Here is a 22,366-nt window from a genome sequence, read left to right on the forward strand (position 1 = left end):
TGCACAGCTCGATTTACACTGGAACTGTTTCTACTCTGACCTTGCTCCTGCTCTCAAAGGTGAGGTTTCATCTCTGCTCTGGCTGCCAGGGTTGTCTTTATTTCAGTCCCTGTGTTCTTGCTGTCTGTCCCTGTCCGTGTGTCCCTCTCCCCGATTCCCTGTGTGTCCATGACCTTGTACAGAGTGAGGAGTGTGGGTTGGGTGGGTTTGGGATCATTTTAGGAGCTGGTTTGAACCCCCCAGAGGAGTTTTTGGCAGCGTGGATCTGCCCTGGGAGCAGGGCTGGGGTTCCCCTGTGTCCCCCCAGCTTGTCCAGAGTCACAGCTCAGCCAGAGCTTCCCATGCACATCCCTCAAACCCAAACCTGCATTTAGGACCAGGGGGGCACTTGCAAGCCCTCAATGCAGGTTTAACTCAGTTAAACCTGGACTTGGAAGCCCATCTAAACCTGGATTTAGAAGCCAAGGGGGTGCTTGCAAGCCCTAAATTGTCAGTTTACCCCAGTTAAACCTGGATTTAGAAGCCAAGGGAATCCCTTGCAAGCCCTAGATGTCAGTTTAACCCATCTAAATTTGGACTCAGAAGCCAGGGGGGTGCTTGCAAGCCCCAAATGCAGGGTTAGCCCAGTTAAACCTGCACTTAGAAGCTGAGGGGGACACTTGCAAGCTCTAAATGCAGGTTTAGCCCCATTAAACCTGCATTGGAAGACCTAAATGTCAGTTTACCCCTATTAAACCTGGACTTGGAAGCTGAGGGGATCACTTGCAAGCCCTCAGTGCAGGTTTAACTCATTTAAACCTGCACTTGGAAGCCCTAAAAGTCAGTTTAACCCATCTAAAGCTGGACTTAGAAGCCAAGGGAATCCCTTGCAAGCCCTAGATGTCAGTTTAACCCAGTTAAACCTGGACTTAAAAGCTGAGGGGATCACTTGCAAGCCCTCAATGCAGGTTTAACTCATTTAAACCTGCACTTGCAAGTCCTAAATGTCAGTTTAACCCATCTAAAGCTGGACTTAGAAGCTGAGGGGATCACTTGCAAGCCCTCAGTGCAGGTTTAGCCCAGTTAAACCTGCACTGGAAGCCCTAAATGTCAGTTTAACCCATCTAAACCTGGATTTAGAAGCCAAGGGGGTGCTTGCAAGCCCTAAATTGTCAGTTTACCCCAGTTAAACCTGGACTTAGAAGCCAAGGGAATCCCTTGCAAGCCCTAGATGTCAGTTTAACCCAGTTAAAACTGGACTTAAAAGCTGAGTGGATCACTTGCAAGCCCTCAATGCAGGTTTAACTCATTTAAACCTGCATTGGAAGCCCTAAATGTCAGTTTACCCCTATTAAACCTGGACTTGGAAGCTGAGGGGATCACTTGCAAGCCCTCAATGCAGGTTTAACTCATTTAAACCTGCACTTGCAAGTCCTAAAAGTCAGTTTAACCCATCTAAAGCTGGATTTAGAAGCCAAGGGAATCCCTTGCAAGCCCTAGATGTCAGTTTAACCCAGTTAAACCTGGATTTAGAAACCAAGGGGGTCACTTGCAAGCCCTCAATGCAGGTTTAACTCAGTTAAACCTGGACTTGGAAGCCCTAAATGTCAGTTTAACCCATCTAAACCTGGATTTAGAAGCCAAGGGGGTGCTTGCAAGCCCTAAATTGTCAGTTTACCCCAGTTAAACCTGGACTTAGAAGCCAAGGGAATCCCTTGCAAGCCCTAAATGTCAGTTTAACCCATCTAAATTTGGACTCAGAAGCCAGGGGGGTGCTTGCAAGCCCCAAATGCAGGGTTAGCCCAGTTAAACCTGCACTTAGAAGCTGAGGGGGACATTTGGAAGCTCTAAATGCAGGTTTAGCCCCATTAAACCTGCATTGGATGCCCTAAATGTCAGTTTACCCCTGTTAAACCTGGACTTGGAAGCTGAGGGGATCACTTGCAAGCCCTCAACGCAGGTTTAACTCATTTAAACCTGGACTTGGAAGACCTAAAAGTCAGTTTAACCCATCTAAACCTGGATTTAGAAGCCAGGGGGGTCACTTGCAAGCCCCAAATGCAAGTTTAACTCATTTAAACCTGCATTGGAAGCCCTAAAATGTAAGCCCTAAAGCTGGACTTAGAAGCTGAGGGGATCACTTGCAAGCCCTCAGTGCAGGTTTAGCCCAGTTAAACCTGCATTGGAAGTCCTAAATGTCAATTTAACCCATCTAAACCTGGACTTAGAAACCAAGGGAATCCCTTGCAAGCCCCAAATGCAGGTTTACCTCAGTTAAACCTCAGTTTAACCCGTTCATAGCTGGATTTCGAAGCCGAGGGGGCCCTGAGGACTCGCAGGCCGCTGGAGCAGGCCCGGGGCTGGGACAGGAGGGGTCAGGGCACAGCTCGGGCTCCCCTTGGCTCCCCCATCGCGCTCCCACAGCTCTGAAACTCGCACTGCACTCGCCCCCTCCAACTGTAGCCACACTGCACCTGCCTCAGCTCCACAGCCAGCAGGGAAAGGACGAGGCGAGGAGGGAAACGTCCCTCGCAGCAGGATTTTAGGGCTGGAATCTTGAGGAGAGATGGGGAAAAGCCAGCGGGAAGGAGCTAACGCTGACCATGTAGCATTTACACAGCACTTTTCTCATGCAAATCGGTGCCCGGGGGCGCCAGTGCTCGCAGAGCTGTCGGGATTTGCTGCTTTGCCTCCCAAAAAGCTGCAGCAGCTCTGGGGGGGGAGGAAAAATAAAGGAGCAAAATCTGCATTTTATGTAGGATAAGGAAAGGGGGGTCCATCAGCGGTACGTGGCTGCAGGACAGAACTCTTGGTACTTCTCTGCCCCTTTTTTGATTTGTTTGGTTTTGTACATTTTATTTTTTTTTTTAGCAAAGGACTGTAAGAAAATAGCCACTTAGCCACTTTACCTCTCAAGTATGCAAAATGTACATACGGTGTAAGATAGGAAATCTTTTGTTTAATATAAAAAAAAAAAAAACAGGCTGTCGATTTCTGCTGTACATTATTAAAAGTTTGTTTTATTCATGTGAGGTGTTGCAATCTCAGTTCACTGGGAAGGGGTGGGAATTGCAGTCCCTCATATAATCTCTTTAGGAATCCTGGTTAAAACATTTTAATGTTGAATATTCTCATTTTTAGTGAATATGAAGCTTCCAACAGCCACCAGCAGAGTGGAGGTGACACAAAGAGGTGACAGGTGGGATTTTCCACTTGGAGCTCCCACTCAGGGAAAGACAGCAGGAAGAATAAATAAATAATTTATTTATTCACAGAGAATAAATAAATTTGGAGATTTATACCTGGAGATCCCCTCAGAGCATCCCTGGGTACAGTGGGCACCTCCCTGGAGCTCCTCACAGCTCCAAGGAAAGAGAAATCCCACAGCAAACTCCAAAATCCTGTTTGCTCCCAGGGTTAGCGGTGCTGCATGAACTGCAGCGTTAATTCCTTAATTAGAACCTCCTGCAAATGAGTTGTGAGAGGATCAAGGGGAAAATCTGCCGAGGCCTGGGGTCCCCCCGGGCTCAGACAAGGTGGGGAGGGGGAGGCACCATCTGGGCTTTGTCTGAAGCTCCCCAGGGAAATCCAGCCCCATCCTGCAGCACTGAGATCAGAATATGGGGAATTTTAAAGCAAAAATCTTTGGGAATTTTAAAGCAAAATTTTGGGGATTTTAAAGCAAAAATCTGGGAATTTTAAAGCAAAAAATTTTGGGAATTTTAAAGCAAAAATCTTTGGGAATTTTAAAGCAAAATTTTGGGGAGTTTTAAAGCAAAAATCTTTAGGAATTTTAAAGCAAAAATTTTTGGGAATTTTAAAGCAAAAATCTTTGGGAATTTTAAAGCAAAAATCTTTGGGAATTTTAAAGCAAAAATTTTTGGGAATTTTAAAGCAAAAATCTTTGGGAATTTTAAAGCAAAATTTTGGGGAGTTTTAAAGCAAAATCTGTCTCCTCCTCCAGGGAAAACAATCCGAGGTGGCTGCAGCCCAGAGGCCAAGCCATGGCCAAATTTTGGGAACAAGATGGGGTCATTCGCGGTGGTTTGGTGACTCAGGATGGGTGATGGCCTCAATCCCATCCTTCCCCCGAATTCCAGCCCAGAGCAGCTCAGCTCCTGCAGCAAATTTGTCTCCTGGTAACCCCAGGCCGGGCTGTGGGCGGGAGGTTTGGGTGGAACGCCAAGCGGGGATTGTTACGATCTTCAATTTTTTTTGGCAAATTTTAAACAAACATTTGGGCAAAGCTGTGGACTGCAGCTGGAAAATTCCCGCTGCCCGGGAGCTGCCGGAGCCTCCGGGAATTGTTCTTCCCTCCGTGTCCAGCTCAGCTCGGATCGAGCAGGAGCAGCTCAAATCCCGGCCTTGGGGCCGCCCCTGCCCCAGCCCTGCCTCCCGTTAAACCCCAAATGCGGATTTGGGGGTGTGAATGTGCTGGCAGCTGGCGGGGAGCAGCAGAGCCCGGGTTGGTTTTGCTCTGGTTTCTCCCCAAATCATCCCTGGGGTGATCCCTGGATCCCTCCTTGGTGCTTCCCGTGATATTCCCGCAGCATCGCACCCTGCGCCCTCCTCAGGGCACCGCCTCACCCGGACCCCACTCTGGACCCCGTGGTGTCCCTGAGGATGTGCCCACACGGGACCCTCCCTGCAGACCCCCACGCTGGCGTACTGGGGGATCTCCGTGCAGAACTTCATGAAGGGACCCCTCTATGGACCCCCACGGGGTTCCTGAGCAGGACCCTCACAGCAGACCCCCCCTCTGGACCCCCCGAGGGTCACTGAGCAGGACCCTCACACCAGACCCCACTCTGGATCCCCTGAGGGTCCCCGAGCAGGACCCTCACACCAGACCCTCCCTCTGGACCTTCATGGGGTTCCTGAGCAGGACCCTCACACCAGACCCCCCTCTGGACCTCCATGGGGTCCCCGAGCAGGACCCTCACACCAGACCCTCACTGGACCTTCATGAGGTCCCCAAGCAGGACCCCACCCCCACTTGGACCCTCCACTGTTTCTCCATGGGGTCTCTGAGCAGGACCCCACCCCCACTGGACCCCCACAGGGACCCCAAGCAGGACCCTCACCCCGGACCCCCCCACTGCCCCCCCCCCCCCCCGGGTCCCCTCACCCCGGACCCCCCGGACTCCGCTCGGTCCCGCCCCGTGCCCGGGGAGCCGCCGGCCCCAGCCGGCCCCTGGGCGTGGTTTATCCCCAAAGCCGCGCTCTAACGCCCAAGCGGGCGTGTCCGGCCCCAAAAGGGGCGGTCCCTTGGTGTCCCCACCCCCAGGGTCCATATAGCGGCTCCCGGCACGGCCCGGCCCGGCCATGACCCTGCGGCGGCGGCGGCGGCGGCGGCTCCGGCCGAAGGACGATGCGGTACCGGCGGCGGCCCCGGAGAGCCCCGGGCCCGCCGAGCTGTACCGAGCGCTGGCGGCGGCCGGCGGGACCCTGCCCCGTGTGCGCAAGGTAGGGCTGCGGGGGTAACCGCGCCGGTGCCCCCGGGCTGTGCACCGGGACCGCTAACGGGGGGAGCGGGGCTGCGCCGTGTCCCCGTCCCGCCCGGCCGCCGGTGGCTGCGGGTCCGCTCCGGTGTCTCCTCCGGGGCTCTTATCGTGTCCCGAGCGCCGCCCGAGCTTCCCTCGTGTTCCCCTCCCGCCCGAGCTTCCCTCGTGTCCCCATCCCGCCCCTGTTTCCTCATGTCCCCCTCCCGCCCGAGCTTCCCTCGTGTCCCCATCCCGCTCCCGTGTCCCCATGGCCGCCCCCAGCTTCTTGTGCTGCCCCAGCATCTCCTCGCCCCTGTCCCATCATCCCGCAGCCTCTTCCCGCTGTCCCCGTCCCCTCTCGCTCCGTGTTGTCCCCCCAAGCGTCACATCCTGGCCAGGATCCTGCTCACGTCCTGCCCCGGGGTTGTCCCGGTACCCCCACCCTGGTTTCCCCCCGGGTCCCCGCATCGAGGTCCCTCCTCACCTTCCCTCAGGAATCGTCCCTGTGCTCCTTCCCGGTGTCCCCAAGCCCCACATCCTGTCCTGGTCCTTCTCCCTGTCCTGCCCTGCAGCTTTTAGGGTGCAGGACCAGACCCCACCCCATGTTTGTGGCTCTGTCAGTGGGACGGGAGTGACCCCACAGGGACAGGAGTGACCCCAAAACCCCCCTGCACTCTGTCCTGTGAGAAGGGCGAGGGATCAGCCACAGGGTACCCAGGAGCAGGGTCTGATTTAGGGACAGATCACAGGGTCTGGTTCAGGGACGGTAGAGGACAGAGTACCCTGGGTCTGATTTAGGGACAGTAAGGGACATTTCCCAGAGTGCCCTGGGTCTGATTTAGGGAGGATAAGGGACAGGTCACAGGGTCTGGTTTAGGGACAGCAGGGGACAGGTCCCAGCGCTCCCCAGCTCTGGTTTGGGGACAGGTCCCAGCGCTCCCCAGCTCTGGTTTGGGGACAGTAAGGGACAGATCCCAGAGTACCCTGGGTCTGGTTTAAGGACAGGTCCCAGAGCTCCCCAGGGCTGGTTTGGGGACAGTAAGGGACAGGTCCCAGAGTACCCCAGCTCTGGTTTGGGGACAGTAAGGGACAGAGTTCCCCGGGTCTGATTTAGGGACAGGTCCCAGCGTGCCCTGGGTCTGATTTAGGGACAGTAAAGGGCAGAGTAACCTGGGTCTGGTTTAGGGACAGTAAGGGACAGGTCCCAGAGCTCCCCAGCTCTGGTTTAGGGACAGTAAGGGACAGATCCCAGAGTACCCTGGGTCTGGTTTAAGGACAGGACCCAGAGCTCCCCAGGGCTGGTTTGGGGACAGTAAGGGACAGAGTTCCCCGGGTCTGATTTAGGGACAGTAAGGGACAGGTCTCAGCGTGCCCTGGGTCTGATTTAGGGACAGTAAAGGGCAGAGTAACCTGGGTCTGGTTTAGGGACAGTAAGGGACACGTCCCAGAGCTCCCTAGCTCTGGTTTGGGGACAGTAAGGGACAGATCCCGGAGTACCCTGGGTCTGGTTTAAGGACAGGTCCCAGCGCTCCCCAGGGCTGGTTTGGGGACAGTAAAGGACAGAGTTCCTCGGGTCTGATTTAGGGACAGTAAGGGACAGGTCCCAGAGTGCCCTGGGTCTGGTTTGGGGACAGATCCCAGCGCTTCCCAGCTCTGGTTTGGAGCAGCACAGGGCCCTGGCAAAGCTCCTCCGTGCTCACGCTGGGCCCGACCCCGCCCTGAGGCTCCCCCGGCCCCGCGGCGCTTCCTGAGCGCGGTGGGAAGCGAGAGCGGAGCCGACATCCGGAGCAGAAGTGGCTGCTCTGCCACAGCCCAGACACGCACGGTGGCCTGGCCAGCAGGGCCACCAGCAGCAGCAGCCGTGTCCCCGAGGGCTCCAGAGCGTCCCTTCCTGTCCCTGTGCTGACGTGGGGCCCAGCGTGACAGGCGACAACGTTCCCGTTTCTGGTGGTTTTGTGCCTGTGGGTGCATTTGGGGAGGTCTGTCGTTATCTGGGGACACCAGCAGGGCCGGTGACACCCATGTGGCAGAGCTGGTGACACCCATGTGGCAGGCAGAGCACAGAGAGAACCGCTGGCACCCCGCTGCCACCAAACCGTGGCATGTGCCACCCTCAAGGGACAGCTTTTGGTGACGCTGTGCTGCACTGCCGGAGCCCAGCACCCTGCTGCCACCAAACCGTGCCATGTGCCACCCTCACGGGACGGATTTTGGTGGCGCTGCCTGTGCTGCACTGGGGCTACACCCCCAGAGGGGCATTTGGGGACAGCCCTGTCCCCTCCTGAGGGTCCTGCCTGTTCCTCCACCCGCCCACGCCTCTGCTCCTGCCACAACAGCGACATTGTCTGGGCTGGGAGGGAGGGAGGGGTGGATTTTGCACAAAAACCCCGATTTTGTGGCCACAACAGGGCCCCTCTGTGCCGGGGCCCCTCAGAGCGTGGGGTGGGGCTGACGTCAAAGCGTGGGGCGAGCCCCGGGCGCTCTGAGGGTGCTTTGAGCCCTGATCAAAGCCCTGTTATGCCCAGGGGACACCCGGGTGCTGCCTTGGCACGGTTTGGTGCTGTCCTGGTGGGGGATGTCCCCTCGGGTGTCCCCTCATGGCTCTTCCTTTGTCACAGGACACTGGGTTCAAGTGGGCATCGCCCAGCCAGTCCCCGGAGGAGCACAGGTAGGGGCAGGGGGCACACCAGTGGGGCTGGGGTCCCTGTCCCAGGGGCTGGAGCTCGGCCTTGGGGACATGGTTCCACTCTGGATACCCTGGGAGGGCTGGAAATGAGGGGGATTTTATGGGGAAGTGAGAGCAGCCATGGGGTCACAGCTCAGACACCCCCAGACCCTGCCTGGCACCCAAAGGATTCTGGCAAAGGCAAACTGGGCGGTGTGAATCCCATCTGAGGCATTTTGGGGACCCCAAAGCAGCATTTTGAGGTTTGCACGGGCAGCTTTGGCCATGCCTTGTGCCCTGTCCCTGTCCCAGAGGGTTGGAGCTTGGCCTTGGGGACGTTGTTCCACTCTGGATACCCTGGGAGGGCTGGAAATGAGGGGGATTTTATGGGGGAGGTGAGAGCAAAGATGGGGTCCCACTCAGACACCCCCAGACCCTGTGGGCACATACTGGCGGGCAGAGTTGGGTGAATCCCATCTCAGGCATTTTGGCGACCCCAAAGCAGCATTTTGAGGTTCCCACAGGCAATTTTGGATTTGCAGGGATTTTGGGGAGCCCAAAGCAGCATTTTTGAGGTTCCCACAGGCAGTTTTGGGTGTGCAGGGATTTTGGGGAGCCCAAAGCAGCATTTTTGAGGTTCCCACAGGCAGTTTCGGGTGTGCAGGGATTTTGGGGGGCCCAAAGCAGCATTTTTGAGGTTCCCACAGGCAATTTTGGATGTGCAGGCATTGTGGGGAGCCCAAAACAGCATTTTTGAGGTTCCCACAGGCAGTTTTGGATGTGCAGGGATTTTGGGGAGCCCAAAGCAGCATTTTGAGGTTCCCACAGGCATTTTTGGGTGTGCAGGCATTTTGGGGGGCTCAAAGCAGCATTTTGAGGTTCCCACAGGCAGTTTTGGGTGTGCAGGGATTTTGGGGAGCCCAAAGCAGCATTTTGAGGTTTCCACAAGCAATTTTGGATGTGCAGGGATTTTGGGGAGCCCAAAGCAGCATTTTTGAGGTTCCCACAAGCATTTTTGGGGAGCCCAAAGCAGCATTTTTGAGGTTCCCACAGGCAATTTTGGGTGTGCAGGCATTTTGGGGAGCCCAAAGCAACATTTTTGAGGTTCCCACAGGCAGAGCTGGGTGTGCAGGGATTTTGGGGAGCCCAAAGCAGCATTTTTGAGGTTCCCACAAGCATTTTTGGGGAGCCCAAAGCAGCATTTTTGAGGTTCCCACAGGCAGTTTTGGGTGTGCAGGCATTTTGGGGAGCCCAAAGCAGCATTTTTGAGGTTCCCACAGGCATTTTTGTGTGTGCCTGGTGCTCTGACCCCTGTGTCCCCCAGGAAGGTGGTGACGCTGCAGAAGAAGGCAGAGGAGTCCTTTGGCTTCGAGATCCAGGTGGGTGCTGAGCTGAGCTGAGCTGAGCTGAGCCTGGCCCTGCTCCCCACCCTCCCTCCCCACACCTTGCTTTGCATCAGGGTATTTTTAATTTGTCTCTGATCCCGGGGTTATTTTTAGAGGTGACCAAGTCACCAAACCTCCCCATGCTGTGCTGCTTGGGCAAACCCCCCCCCAGCAGCAACCCAACACTGCACTGCTGCCCTCGGGGGGGGTCCCTGGGGGTCGGGGTGCCCCTCACTGCAGCCCCCTCATTGCAGACCTACGGGCTGCACCACCAGGACAGCAACAGCGTGGAGATGTTCACCTTCGTGTGCCGCGTGCACGGCGGGAGCCCGGCCGAGGCCGCGGGGCTCAAGGCTGGTGAGCACAACCTGGGGGGACCCAGGGGAGCCCCAGCAGCGGGGAGCAGCCCCCCTGAACCCGCCCTGCTCGCCCTGTGCTCCAGGGGACACCATCACGGGCGTCAACGGGCTCAACGTGGAGGGAATCCGGCACCGGGAGATCGTGGAGATCATCAAGAGCTCGGGGAATGTTCTCCGGTGAGTGGGGGGCTCAGGGGGGGCTCGGGGGGGCTGCAGCCCGCGAGTGCTGACAGCTGCTGACCCACAGGCTCGACACTCTCTATGGCACATCCATCAGGAGGGCTGAGCTGGAGGCACGGCTGCAGTACCTGAAGGTGAGCAGGGGCTGCCAGGGGGGCTGGAGACCCCTCAGCAGGGTTCTGGGACCCCTCAGCAGGGTCCTGACCCCCTCAACCAGGTCCTGACCCCCTCAGCAGGGTCCTGGGGACCCCTCAGCAGGGTTCTGACCACCCTCAGCGGGGTCCTGGGACCCCTCAGGGAGGCCTGACCCCCTCAGGAGGGTCCTGATGCCATCAGCAGGGTCTCGACCCCCTCAGCAGGGTCCTGACCCCCTCACCCTCCCCACAGCAAACCCTCTACGAGAAATGGGGTGAGTTTCGCTCGCTGATGGTGCAGGAGCAGCGGCTGGTGCGGGGTGAGTGGGGGTCTCAGGGGGTTGTGGGAGGGTTTTGGGGCACCACCCGCCTCCCCTGACACCCCCGTGTCCCCCATCAGGCGTGGTGGCCAAGGACCCCAGCATCTACGACACGCTCGAGTCCATCCGTTGGTGCCTGCAGGGGGAGGCATTGCCGGGGGGCTCCTCCCGAGCCAGCGGCAGCGACGATTCCCTGTACCAGACCTGCGTCTTCGCCTCCTCCAGCTCCCTGAACGGCGACAATGATGGTGACAAGGACAAGGATGAGGACATCGGGGGTCCCGCGCCCCCTCCCCCGCGCCCCCGGCCCGCTCTGGGTCGCAGCTCCAGCCTCAGGTGTCCGGGAGCTCCGGCGGCTGCGGGGAAGTTTTGGGCCCGGGCCGGGGATCCCGGGGACGGAGCCGCCGCCGCCGCCTCCCGCAAGAACCGGCACAGCAGCTTCCGCCAGCGGCTGCTCAAGTTCATCCCGGGGCTCAACCGGGCGCTGGAGGAGGAGGAGAGTCACCTCTAAGCCTCCCCAGGACTATTTATTTATTTATTGCGAGGGGCTTCATTTGCTCTGCCCGCCCCCCAATCCCTGGGGGCTGCACGGAGCAGGTTTGGGGATCGTGATGCTGAGGGACGGACGCAGCAGCAAGGGACAGACAGACGTGAGGACACTCCTGGAGCGGCTCACGGAGCTCTGGGGAGGGGGAGCACCGGGGGAGCCCCGAATTCCCCAGGCTGGGGGGGCCCTGGGGGTCTCACCCTGCTCTGCTGTTGTACCTCGCTAATACAGAGAGGATTTGCAGCGATGCGTGGCTGTGAGTGAGGGGGGACAGAGCCCCAGTTCTGTCCCTTTGGGGTGACGCGCTGATGTCACCTCGGACGTGACTGAGCTGCCGGGGTCCCCCCGTGTCCCCCCCGGTGCCTTCGGCCACGTCCCGGCGCTGCGGGGCCGCGGCCCGGCCCTTCCTGCCCCGTTTCCTGCGGCAGCCGGCGGGAAGCGCGTCCCACCCCGAGCCCTTCCTCCGGCAGGGGACGCGGTGCCCGCGCAGGACGGGCACTGGGGACCCCCCAAAACTGCCTCGGTGTCCCCCAGAGCCGCTGAAGGAGTTGGGGGGACACAAAGCACCCCCAGAGCTGCTGAAGGAGTTGGGGGGCACAAAGCACCCCCAGAGCCGCTGAAGAGATTGGGGGGCACAAAGCACCCCCAGAGCTGGGGCTCACACAGCACCCCCAGAGCCGCTGAAGGAGTTGGGGGGCACAAAGCACCCCGAGAGCCGCTGAAGAGATTGGGGGGCACAAAGCGCCCCCAGAGCTGCGGGACTGCTACAACATTGGTGTGTGCACAGATGGAGCACCGAGAGCCCCCCAACCCTCTGCTGTGCCTCAGTTTCCCCTCTGTTTGTGCCTCAGTTTCCCCTTTGCTGTGCCTCAGTTTCCCCTCTGTTTGTGCCTCAGTTTCCCCTCTGTTTGTGCCTCAGTTTCCCCTTTGCTGTGCCTCAGTTTCCCCTCTGACTGCGCTGTTTGGGGACCCCAACTCTCCCTGTCCCCCCCCAGGGGACCCTGTGGAGATCTGGGGGTGCCAACTGCAGGTTTCTGTGCGTTCCATGGAGGCAGATGGGGGGCTCAGCCGGCCCCCCCACACTCCCCTGCCTTGTCCCCGTTCCAGGACAGCTCCGTGCTGGACATTTATGGTCCGGTTCCCGCAGCCCCGGCTGCTCTCGGCGTCCCTCCCGCGTGCTGCCGGCCCCGGAGCATCCCGTTCCTGCCAGAGCCACCACGGGACCCCCCCTTGGTGGCAGCTGCCACCCCACGCTCAGCTTTTTATAGCCGCGACCTGGGGCTGCGTGTGCCCGGAGAGGGGCAGGTGGCCGTGGGACAGCTGGAGTCACGCGTGGCACCGCCTGGGCACAGCCGGGGCACCGGGCACGCCCCGGAGCAGCCTGTCATTACCGATAAATATAGAGCGGGGGCACGGAGCCAGCCGTGGGCACCGGGCGGGCACGGGCACCCTGGTGTGACCATCGTGTCCCCACCGGGTGTCGGGAGGGATGCCCGGGTCCCCCCGCGCCCCCGTGGCCTTGCGGGGCTCGTTGGGCTCGGGTTTCCTCCCCCGACGCCGCCGCGGCCTCTCCCGGGGTACAGCTAATCCCGGCATGCGGGGGCCGCCGCTGTCACCGTCCGGTAACCGAGCGAGGGATGCGGGGGGCTGCAATCCCCCCGATCCGGGCCCCCGGTGGCGTTGGGACCCCCGGCAGCTCCGGGACCCTCCTGTCTGCCCTGTCCCGAGGGTTCGGGGCCGCATCCCCGGGCTGGCACCGGCCGTGACTTCATTGGGTCCCGCCGGGCCCGGGGGATCCCTCCGGGGGCGTCGCCGGTGCTGCCGCGGGATCCCCAAGACGTCAGTGACCGGCGTGACGTCAGCGGGCAGATGTGACGTCACGGAACCCCGTCGGGGGCGGGCGACAGCGAGAAACGGGGCAGGAGCGAGGGAACGGGGGAGAGCGCCCGGTCCTGGGACGCCTCCTCGGGTACCCCCGGGCCGCCTCCTCCGGTACCACCGTGCGGCCTCCGGACCCCTCCGCGGGGCTGTCCCCGCTGCTGCTCACGGGGTTTCGTGAGGCCAGGCAGGGTCCCGGTACCGGCTGCGGCTCCCGGGGTACCGGGCACCGGCTCCAGCCCCCCCCCGGTGGGACGGTGCCGCTGTAGGGGCGCTAACGGGGGAGCACTAACGGCGCTGTCAGCCCCGGGGGCGCTGCCAAACCGGGCACAGCGGGCCGGGTCCCCCCAGACCCCCCGGTTTGTCCCTGGGACGGTACCGAGCCGGTACCGACGTGTACCGGGAGATACCGATAGAGTAACGGGGCGGTACCGGGGAGGTATCACGGGAGGTGCTGGAGTGGTACCGGGATTGTACCGGGTATTGAGGGGGCACCGGGATGGTACCGGAGGGTATTGAGGGGGCACCGGGATGGTACCGGAGGGTATTGAGGAGGTACCGAGATGGTACCGGAGGGTACTGAGGGGGTACCGGGTTGGTACTGGCGGGTAATGAGTGGGTACCGAGATGGTACCGGAGGGTACTGAGGGGGTACCGGGTGGTACCGGCGGGTATTGAGGGGGTACCGGCGTGGCACCGGAGGGCACTGCGGGGTTCTGGGTCTCTTCCGTTCACCGTTCGGCCTCCCGCGGGCCCGGGCCGGGCTGAGCTCATTTTCCAGCCCCCGGGCGCTGTTCCCGGCGCCGCCGCCCGCCAGCAGCCGCCGCTGTTTCCATCGGGCCGGCCAGGGGCTCCCCGCGGGGACCGGGCGGGGGCGGGACCCCGCGTCATCCCCCCCGCACTGGCACCGGGCGGGAGGAGCCCGGGGATACCGGTGCCGCTGAGCACCGGAGAGACCCAGATGGGCACCGGGCATAGCGGTACCGGGGGTACGGGAGGCACCGGGGGCACACCGGGAATGGGGCAACAGAGATACCGGCACCGAGAGGGCTCCGGGGATAACGGTACCGGAGATACCGGCACCGGGAATGGGGGCATAGCGGTACCGGCAACGAAGGGACACCGGGGATACCGGCACCGAGAGAGAGATGGGCACTGGGCATAGCGGTACCGGGGGCACCGGGGGCACACCGGGGGCAGTGATTCTGACACCGAGAGAGAGATGGGCACTGGGCATAGCGGTACCGGAGGCACCGGGGGCACCGGGGGCAGTGATTCTGACACTGAGAGAGAGATGGGCACTGGGCATAGCGGTACCGGGGGCACCGGGGGCACTGATTCTGACACCGAGAGAGAGATGGGCACTGGGCATAGCGGTACCGGGGGTACCGGGGGCACCGGGGGCACACCGGGAATGGGGCAATGAAGACACCGGCACCGAGGGGGCTCCGAGGATGCCAGCACTGAGGGGACAGCGGGGATAATGGTACCGGAGATACCGGCACCGAGAATGGGGGCACCGGGGTACCGACAACGAGAGGACACCGGGGTACCGACCCCGAGAAGTTACCGGAGGTGGGGACCGAAGTGATGCCAGCACCGAGGGGGCCTCGGGGGTGGGCGCAACGAGGGGACACCGGAAACACCGGCAGCAAGAGAGCGCCGACCATGGGGAGGCACCAGGGCACGGTGTACCGGCAGCGAGGAGACACCGATGGGACACCGGGGATACCCCGGCCACCGGGGCCTCCCTCCCCCCTCCGGCGGCCCCCGGGGGGATCAGAGGGGAAGCGAGGGGCGCCCGAGCTATTTTTAGCCGGGGCCGCGGGGGTATTTTTAGCCGGGGCCGCGGGTGCGTCAATGGAACCCCGCGTGCGTCACGGCCGCGCCCCCGCCGGGGCCGCCCCCCCCGTGCGTCACCGGCCCCGCGCCGCCCCGCGCGTCACCGAGCGCTTAAGAGAAAGTAGTGGCGGGGCCGGAGCCCGGCGGAGCCCGCGGAGCGGCCGTGGCAGGAGCACGAACCGGAGCGCCGCCGCGCCGGCACCCGGGTACGGGCGGCACCGGGATGCGGGGGGCACCGGGGGTCGTGCTGGCAGTGGGAGGTGCACGGTGTCCCGGTGGTGTCCCGGTGGCACCGGGGGAGCAGGAGCCGTTTGATTCAGATCGGGCGTGTCAGGTGGCACCGAGGGGATCCCGGGTGGGGCATCCCGGTGGCACCGGGGGCTCAGGGCTGTGGGCGTCCTGCAAGGTGGATGGATGTGGGAGGGTGTCCCGGTAGCACCACGGGCAACCGGGTGGCGCGTCCCGGTGGAGCCGGGGCTGGCGTGTCCGAAGGGCGCTGTGGAAGGAACTCCCGGTGTCACCGGGGAGAGTCGGGGGTGCCGGTGGAAGGCACCGGGCAGTGCGCGCTGTGTGGGGTTGCCCCTCCCGGTGGCGCCGGGAGGAACCGAGTGTGCACGGGAGGTGCACGGGATGGGACGTCCCGGTGACACCGGGAGGAGCTGGGTCAGGAGTGCCGGTGGCACCGGGGGTCGCGCACCCGGCGGGAATTGGCAGAGCGACCCCCGGCCCCGGGGGTCCCGGGACGAGCCCGACACCCCGCTCTCCTCTGTGAGGAGCTGCGCAGCACCGGGAGCGGCTCCTTGGTTCCCCCATCCCGGCACCGCAACCGGGACGCAGGGAATCCCCGTCCCTGGGGTTGGCAGCGGGCAGAGCCGCCCCACAGTGGGCATCACCCCGGGATCCCCGAGCGGAGCGGGCACGGAACCGGAGAGGGCGGGCAGGAGCGCGCGGGCAGCACCGGGAGCTGGCAGCGGACACCGGGATGTGCGGGCAGCACCGGGAACCGGACACTGCGAGCCGGGATGTGCGGGCAGCACCGGGAGCTGGCAGCGGAGAGCACCGGGATGTGCGGGCAGCCAGCCCCGTGCGGGCAAACCCCCCGTGCCCACCGCTGCTGCGGCATTACCGGGCTCAGCAGGTGCCGGCAGGGACGTGGGCAGCGGGAGCCACCCCCGGTGCCACCGGCTGCTCTCGCCCGCCCGCGGCTCGGGGCCCGGTGCCAGCGGCTGCCACCCGCCCGTGCAGGCGGCAGCGTCGGGGCTGGGCACGGACGGGCAGCTGCCCTCCCTCCCTCCCTCCCAAAGCAGGAATCTGCAAACAGAGCCCGGCCGTGGGCAGAGCAGAGGCTGCTGCGGGAATCTGTGCCCGCTCCTCGGGGGGACAGCGCAGAGGGGACCCCAAATTCTGTCAGCGAGTGGGTGGGAGGAAAAATGTCCGAACTGGGAGCACGGGAAGGGTCGAGGAGTTGCATCTGCCGAGCTTTTCATGCAGGCAGGGAAAACTCCCGCTGGCACAGACAGTGAGCCCTGAGGTGTGTACCCAGCTCGGCCTGAGGTCCCCTGGGCTTCATTCGGGGACAGGAGGCAGCTGTGGGGTCGCTGTTCCCTCTGCCCCCGGCTGGACACGCACAAACCCCACCGGGACCGCCAGCAGGGGGCTGGGGGCCGGTGCCATCCCGCGGGTGCCAGCGCTGGAGCCACGCTGGGTATTTTTAACCGCGGCTCCTGGCGGGGTGTCGGCTTTCCTGGTGCCCCAGAGAGCTGCCCAGATTTGGCTGGGGGAATCCGGGGGCTCTGGCAGCGGGGGCCGTGCCAGGACGTGGCCGGGGGCCAGCGCAGCGTGACCTTTAAAGGTCTGCGAGATGAATTACATTATCGTCTTGCCATGGGGGTCACTTCTGGCTTGGCTTTCAGCTGGACACAGGGCTCTGCTTGTCTTATGTCCCACCAGATCCGTGCACACAGCCCTGGGGGCTCCAGGGACAGAGGGTGGGCTCCTCTCCCCCTCACCTGCGCTGATGTTCCCAAAAAGCCCTAAAAGGGATTATGGGGGAAGTGGAGTCCTCAAAATCCAGCTCGGCCCTAACTCTGGCTTCCCTTGGCCAGCCCGAGGGCTTGGGAATCTGCTGGCCACATTCCTCCCTCCTTTCCTTTCGGGGCCTTTTGCTAAGCCAGCGTTTTGGGCAATGTCCTTTGCACCCATTGGCTGTGCCGTGACCTTTCCTGGGGACACCGGTGGCCACCACCACGCTGCCAGTGGCCATGGAGGTGCAGCTCCAGCACGAGGAGAACCCTGGGGAGGTTCTCACCGTTCCCACCCTGTCCCCATCCTCTGTCTGGATGCCAGAGGGGCTGTACCAGGTCCCCTGGGGTTCTGCTGGGGAGCCTGAGCTGTTCCCAGGGTGACACCTGGATTTGTCCTGGGGTGACACCTGGATTTCTGCTGGGGAGGCCCAGCTGTGCCCAGGGTGACACCTGGATTTCTGCTGGGGGTGACACCTGGTGACACCTGGACTTCTGCTGGGGAGGCCCAGCTGGCCCAGGGTGACACCTGGATTTCTGCTGGGGTGACACCTGGATTTCTGCTGGGGAGGCCCAGCTGTGCCCAGGGTGACACCTGGATTTCTGCTGGGGCAGCCCCAGCTGGTGGGAGGTGACACCTGGGTTTCTGCTGGTGTGACACCCAGATTTCTGACACCTCTCTCCCCACAGAGATGCCCTGCATCCAGGCCCAGTGCAGCACCACGGGCGCCGGCCCCTGCGAGCGCTGCCCGGCCGAGCTGCTCAGCCCCGAGGGCGGCCGATTCCCCATGGAAGTGGCCGGAGCCGATCTGGCGGCCGCCGCTCCAGCCCTGCCCAGCTTCAGCACCTTCATGGACGGCTACGCCGGCGAGTTCGACGCCTTCCTCTACCAGCTGCCCGCCAGCGGCCAGCCCAGCGCCGCCACCGCCTTCAAGCTGGAGGATTTCCAGGTGTACGGCTGCTACCCCAGCGCTTTTGGGGGGCAGCCGGACGAGACCCTGTCCTCCAGCGGCTCGGACTGCTACGGGAGCCCCTGCTCCATCCCCTCGCCCGCCACGCCCGGCTTCCAGCCCCCGCAGGCCGCGGCATGGGAGGGCTCCTTCGGGCCGTACTCGCCGCTGCCGAACTATGAGGCTGGGCAGCCCTGGGCTGAGCCAGCCAAGAGTGGGGGCTCTCAGCCTCCTTTTTTCGCCTTCAGCCCCCCGGCCCCCAGCCCTGCTGGCTCCCCGGCGACCCTCAAGGGGCAGCTGGGCCCCTCGCCCCGTGTGGACCCGCGGCTGCTGGACACGGACGCGTTTCCCCCGAGCCAGGGGGGTCCCAGGGGGTTTGGGGGGCTGCCCTTGGCTCCCAGCTCGCCGCTGCTGGAGGGGCCCAGCAAGGTGCGCAGCCCCGGGGCGGGCGAGGGGCGCTGCGCCGTCTGCGGGGACAACGCGTCGTGCCAGCACTACGGCGTGCGCACCTGCGAGGGCTGCAAGGGATTCTTCAAGGTGAGGATACTCCCACAGTGCTCTGCGGCGGCGGGAGGATGCTGAGGGGTGGCCCGGGCAGGGACACGGAGCCGGATGCTGGGCTGGAGAGGGAGGCACGGGAGGACAGAAGGGTTTTTGTTCGGAGCTGAGCGCCCCGGGCTCAGCTCGGCCGCTCCTTCCCCACCCGCAGCGCACAGTGCAGAAGAATGCCAAGTACATCTGCCTGGCCAACAAGGACTGCCCTGTGGACAAGCGGCGCAGGAACCGCTGCCAGTTCTGCCGCTTCCAGAAGTGCCTGGCCGTGGGCATGGTCAAAGAAGGTACCAGAACCCTCCGCAGTCCCCTCTCTGCAGCCTCTGTGGCTGCTCTAGGACAGGCACTCACTGCAATCCCCACACAGTGGTCCGGACCGACAGCCTGAAGGGGAGGCGAGGCCGGCTCCCCTCCAAGCCCAAGCAGCCGCCGGATGCGTCCCCGGTCAGCCTCATCACCTCGCTGGTGCGGGCTCACATCGACTCCATCCCCAGTGCCACCAAGCTGGACTACTCCAAGGTAGGGCTGGTGCCACTCCACGCCCTGCCCAGGGCCGTGCTGGGGCTGCAGTTGGATCCTGACCCATTCCCATCCCAATCCTGACCCATCCCCCTCCCAGTTCCTCACCCATCCCCATCCCAATCCTGACCCATCCCTGTCCCAGTTCCTCACCCATCCCCATCCCAATCCTGACCCATCCCCATCCCAGTTCCTGATGCTGTCCTCATCCTGTTCCTGATCCAAACTCATCCCTGTTGCTAACCCAACAGTTCCTGACCTGTCCCCATCCCAAATCTTGATCCCATTCCCAGCCAGTTCCTCACCCATCTTCATCCCAGCTCCTGATCCCATTCCCACCCCAATTCCCAATCCACCCCTGTCCTAGGTCCTTACTCATTCCAGTTCCTGACCCATCCCCATCTCAATCTTGATCCATCCCCGTCCCAATCCTGACTCATCCCAATCCTGGCCTATCCCAGTTCTTCACCCATCTCCATCCCAGTCCTGACCCATCTCCATCCCAGTCCTGGATCATCCCCATCCCAATCTTGACCCATCCCCATCCCAATCCTGACCCATCCCAATCCTGACCTGTGCCCACCTCACTCCTGACCCATTCCCATCCCACTCCTGACCCATCTTAGTCCTGACTCATTCCCATCCCAGTTCTTTACCCATGCCCATCCCAATCTTCACCCATCCCCATCCCAGTCCTGACCTGTGCCCACCCCACTCCTGACCCGTGCCCACCCCACTCCTGATCTGTGCCCACGGCAGTTCCAGGAGTCAGCCCCGTGCCCGTTTGAGAAGGAGGACTCTGTGGACGTGCAGCAGTTCTACGACCTCCTCACCGGCTCCATGGACGTCATCCGCAAGTGGGCCGAGAAGATCCAGGGCTTCAGCGAGCTGCCCAAGGAGGACCAGGACCTCCTGCTGGAGTCAGCCTTCCTGGAGCTCTTCATCCTTCGCCTGGCGTACCGGTGAGCCCCGGGGCAGCCCAGAGCAGGGGGTGACACCTGGGTTTCTGCTGGAGGTGACACCTGGGTTTCCACTGGGGGTGACACCTGGGTTTCTGCTGGGGGAGCCCAAGCTGTGCCCAGGCTGACACCTGGATTTCTACTGAGGGTGGCACCTGGGTTTCTGCTGGAGTGACACCTGGATTTCCACTGGGGGTGGCACCTGGGTTTCTGCTGGGGGAGCCCGAGCTGGGGAGGGTGACACAAGGATTTCTGCTGGGTGTGACACCTGGATTTCTGCTGGGGGACCTGAGCTGTGCCTGGGGGTGACACCTGGATTTCTGCTGGGGGAGCCCGAGCTGGAGAGGGTGACACAAGGATTTCTGCTGGATTTCTGCTGGGGGAGCCTGAGCTGGGGTGGCGACACCTGGATTTCTCCTGGGGGAGCCCAAGCTGGGGGAAGTGACACCTGGGTTTCTGCTGGGGGACCTGTGCTGTGCCTGGGAGTGACACCTGAGTTTCTGCTGGGGGAGCCCAAGCTGTGCCCAGGGGTGACACCTGGATTTCTCCTGGCAGTTCCAAGCCAGAGGAAGGCAAACTCATCTTCTGCAACGGCGTGGTGCTGCACCGGCAGCAGTGCGTGCGTGGCTTCGGCGAGTGGATCGACGCCATCCTCGAGTTCTCCCAGAGCCTGCACCGCATGAGCGTCGATGTCCCCTCCTTCTCCTGCCTCGCCGCCCTCGTCATCATCACAGGTGAGATCCTCCCAGCTCCAGGCTTGTCGCTGTCCCCATCGCCACCTGCTGTCTGTCCCCGCCGTCCCACACGCTGTCTGTCCCCGCAGACCGGCACGGCTTGAAGGAGCCCAAGCGGGTGGAGGAGCTGCAGAACCGCATCGTGGGCTGCCTCAAGGACCACGTGGCGGCAGCAGGGCCCGAGCCCGGCCGCTCCAGCTGCCTCTCCAAGCTGCTGGGCAAGCTGCCCGAGCTGCGCAGCCTCTGCACCCAGGGCCTCCAGCGCATCTTCTACCTCAAGCTGGAGGATCTGGTGCCGCCACCACCCATCGTGGACAAGATCTTCATGGACACTCTGCCTTTCTGAGTCCCCGGCAAGGGGCTGCCATGAGCCCCTGACCTGCCTGGGGACATCTGGGACCCGCCCTGGGCAACCCTGGTTCAGTCCAAGGATGCCTGGGAACCCTCTGGGCACCCCTGGGTCACCCCTGGGATGCCTGGAACATCCCCTGGGTACCCCTAGATCAGCCCTGGGATGTCTGGGACCCGCCCTGGGCAACCCTGCTTCAGTCCAAGGATGCCTGGGAACCCTCTGGGCATCCCTGGGATGCCTGGAACATCCCCTGGGTACCCCTAGATCAGCCCTGGGATGTTTGGGACCCTCCCTGGGTGACCCCCAGAATGCCCAAAAGCCACCTGGGGTATCCCTGGATCACTCCCAGGACACTTAGAACCTGCCCTGGTCATTCCTGGATCAGTTCTGGGATGCCCAGGACACCCCTGTGGACTCCTGAACGACCTCTGGGACACCTGGGACCCCCCCCCCAGGCCATTCCCAAGACTCCATGCATATCCCTGGATCACCCCCAGAACACCTGGAACCCCCTCCTGGGTCATCCACAGGATGTCTGGCACCCCCTGGGCACCCCAAATCGCTCCTGGGATGCCTGGGACCACCCCTGCATCACTCCAGGGATGCCTGGGATCGCTCCCAGGATATCTGGAACATCCCCTGGGTACCCCTAGATCAGCCCTGGGATGTTTGGGATGCCCCCTGGGTGACCCTCAGAATGCCCCAAAACCACCTGGGCATCCCTGGATCACTCCTAGGATGCCTGGGACCCTCTGGGCACCCCTAGATCGCTCCTGGGATGCCTGGGACCACCCCTGCATCACTCCAGGGATGTCTGGGATCCCCTGGATCACCCCCAGAACCCCTGGAACCCCCTCCTGGGTCATCCACAGGATGCCTGGCACCCCCTGGGCACCCCTAGATCGCTCCTGGGATGCCTGGGACCACCCCTGCATCACTCCAGGGATGCCCGGGATCACTCCCAGGATATCCGGGTCCCCCCTCAGATGCCTGAGTCTTCTTGGGGGCACTTTTAGGGGTGCCCCACGTGCCTTCACGGCCCTGGGCGCTGCCTCCCAGCAGCCCCGGTGCCGTCTTCCCCGGGGGCATCGCCGGCGCGGTGCCCTCCTCCCCTGTAAAAACGCCCCTGATGTAAATAGCTCCGGCCGGGTCCTGTACAGAGCGGGGGGCGTGAGCGAGGGGTGGCTCCGGCCCCCTCAACCCCCCTTTATATATATTTTTCTGATTTTCCCTCTTTTTGGCCATTTTCTGTATATAAACTTGTCCGTACAGTGAGAGCCACTGGGCGGGACCTTTGTCCCTTGTGTTCCCTTTTAGTTAAAATTCGGGGGTTGGGAAGGGGGGACAGAGCAGCGGGGTTGGGGACAGCTGGAGAGGGGGGAAAAATGGGATGTTGGAGCTGGGGACAGCCAGAACATCGAGGAGAGGGAACAAAGAGGACACGGGAGCTGGTGACAGCCGGGCTGGGGACAATCAGAGCTGGGGACAGGAGCTGGTGGCAGCCGGA

At 62.3% G+C, this 22,366-nt stretch overlaps 2 protein-coding genes across 7 annotated transcripts; both read left to right on the forward strand.

Moving 5' to 3' along the window:
• The first annotated feature begins 5,277 nt into the window (after positions 1-5,277).
• TAMALIN (trafficking regulator and scaffold protein tamalin) lies at positions 5,278-11,300 on the forward strand. Of its 6 annotated transcripts, none has more exons than XM_074530628.1 (8): positions 5,279-5,445; positions 8,081-8,130; positions 9,452-9,506; positions 9,788-9,869; positions 9,955-10,048; positions 10,119-10,185; positions 10,439-10,505; positions 10,586-11,299. In XM_074530628.1, the coding sequence occupies exons 1-8, from the start codon at positions 5,305-5,307 to the stop codon at positions 11,014-11,016; spliced, it is 987 nt and encodes a 328-aa protein (XP_074386729.1). In that variant the 5' UTR covers positions 5,279-5,304; the 3' UTR covers positions 11,017-11,299. The 6 variants fall into 6 exon arrangements, with proteins under 6 accessions (XP_074386731.1, XP_074386729.1, XP_074386730.1 ...); XM_074530626.1 differs by having other exon boundaries at positions 5,280-5,445; positions 9,767-9,869; positions 10,586-11,296; XM_074530632.1 differs by having other exon boundaries at positions 5,419-5,445; positions 9,456-9,506.
• A 3,067-nt stretch (positions 11,301-14,367) lies between these two features.
• On the forward strand, positions 14,368-22,141 carry NR4A1 (nuclear receptor subfamily 4 group A member 1). Its single transcript, XM_074530633.1, is given in 8 exon segments — positions 14,368-14,939; positions 14,941-14,978; positions 17,484-18,280; positions 18,453-18,582; positions 18,663-18,814; positions 19,574-19,776; positions 20,329-20,507; positions 20,597-22,141. Coding segments are annotated over 8 exon segments (2,175 nt in total). The 5' UTR covers positions 14,368-14,520; the 3' UTR covers positions 20,854-22,141.
• The last annotated feature ends 225 nt before the right edge of the window (positions 22,142-22,366 follow it).

This window comes from Zonotrichia albicollis, chromosome 33, assembly GCF_047830755.1.
Source record: "Zonotrichia albicollis isolate bZonAlb1 chromosome 33, bZonAlb1.hap1, whole genome shotgun sequence".
In the NCBI taxonomy this organism is placed as follows: Eukaryota; Metazoa; Chordata; class Aves; order Passeriformes; family Passerellidae; genus Zonotrichia; species Zonotrichia albicollis.

What these genes read in the sequence shown, in the direction of transcription:
- TAMALIN (XM_074530626.1), top strand. Translation starts at nt 5,305, where the DNA reads ATGACCCTGCGGCGGCGGCGGCGGCGGCGGCTCCGGCCGAAGGACGAT. An exon ending in CAGTCCCCGGAGGAGCACAG is followed by an intron (nt 8,131 to 9,451) that starts GTAGGGGCAGGG and finishes TGTGTCCCCCAG; the next exon opens with GAAGGTGGTGACGCTGCAGA. An exon ending in CACGGCTGCAGTACCTGAAG is followed by an intron (nt 10,186 to 10,438) that starts GTGAGCAGGGGC and finishes CCCTCCCCACAG; the next exon opens with CAAACCCTCTACGAGAAATG.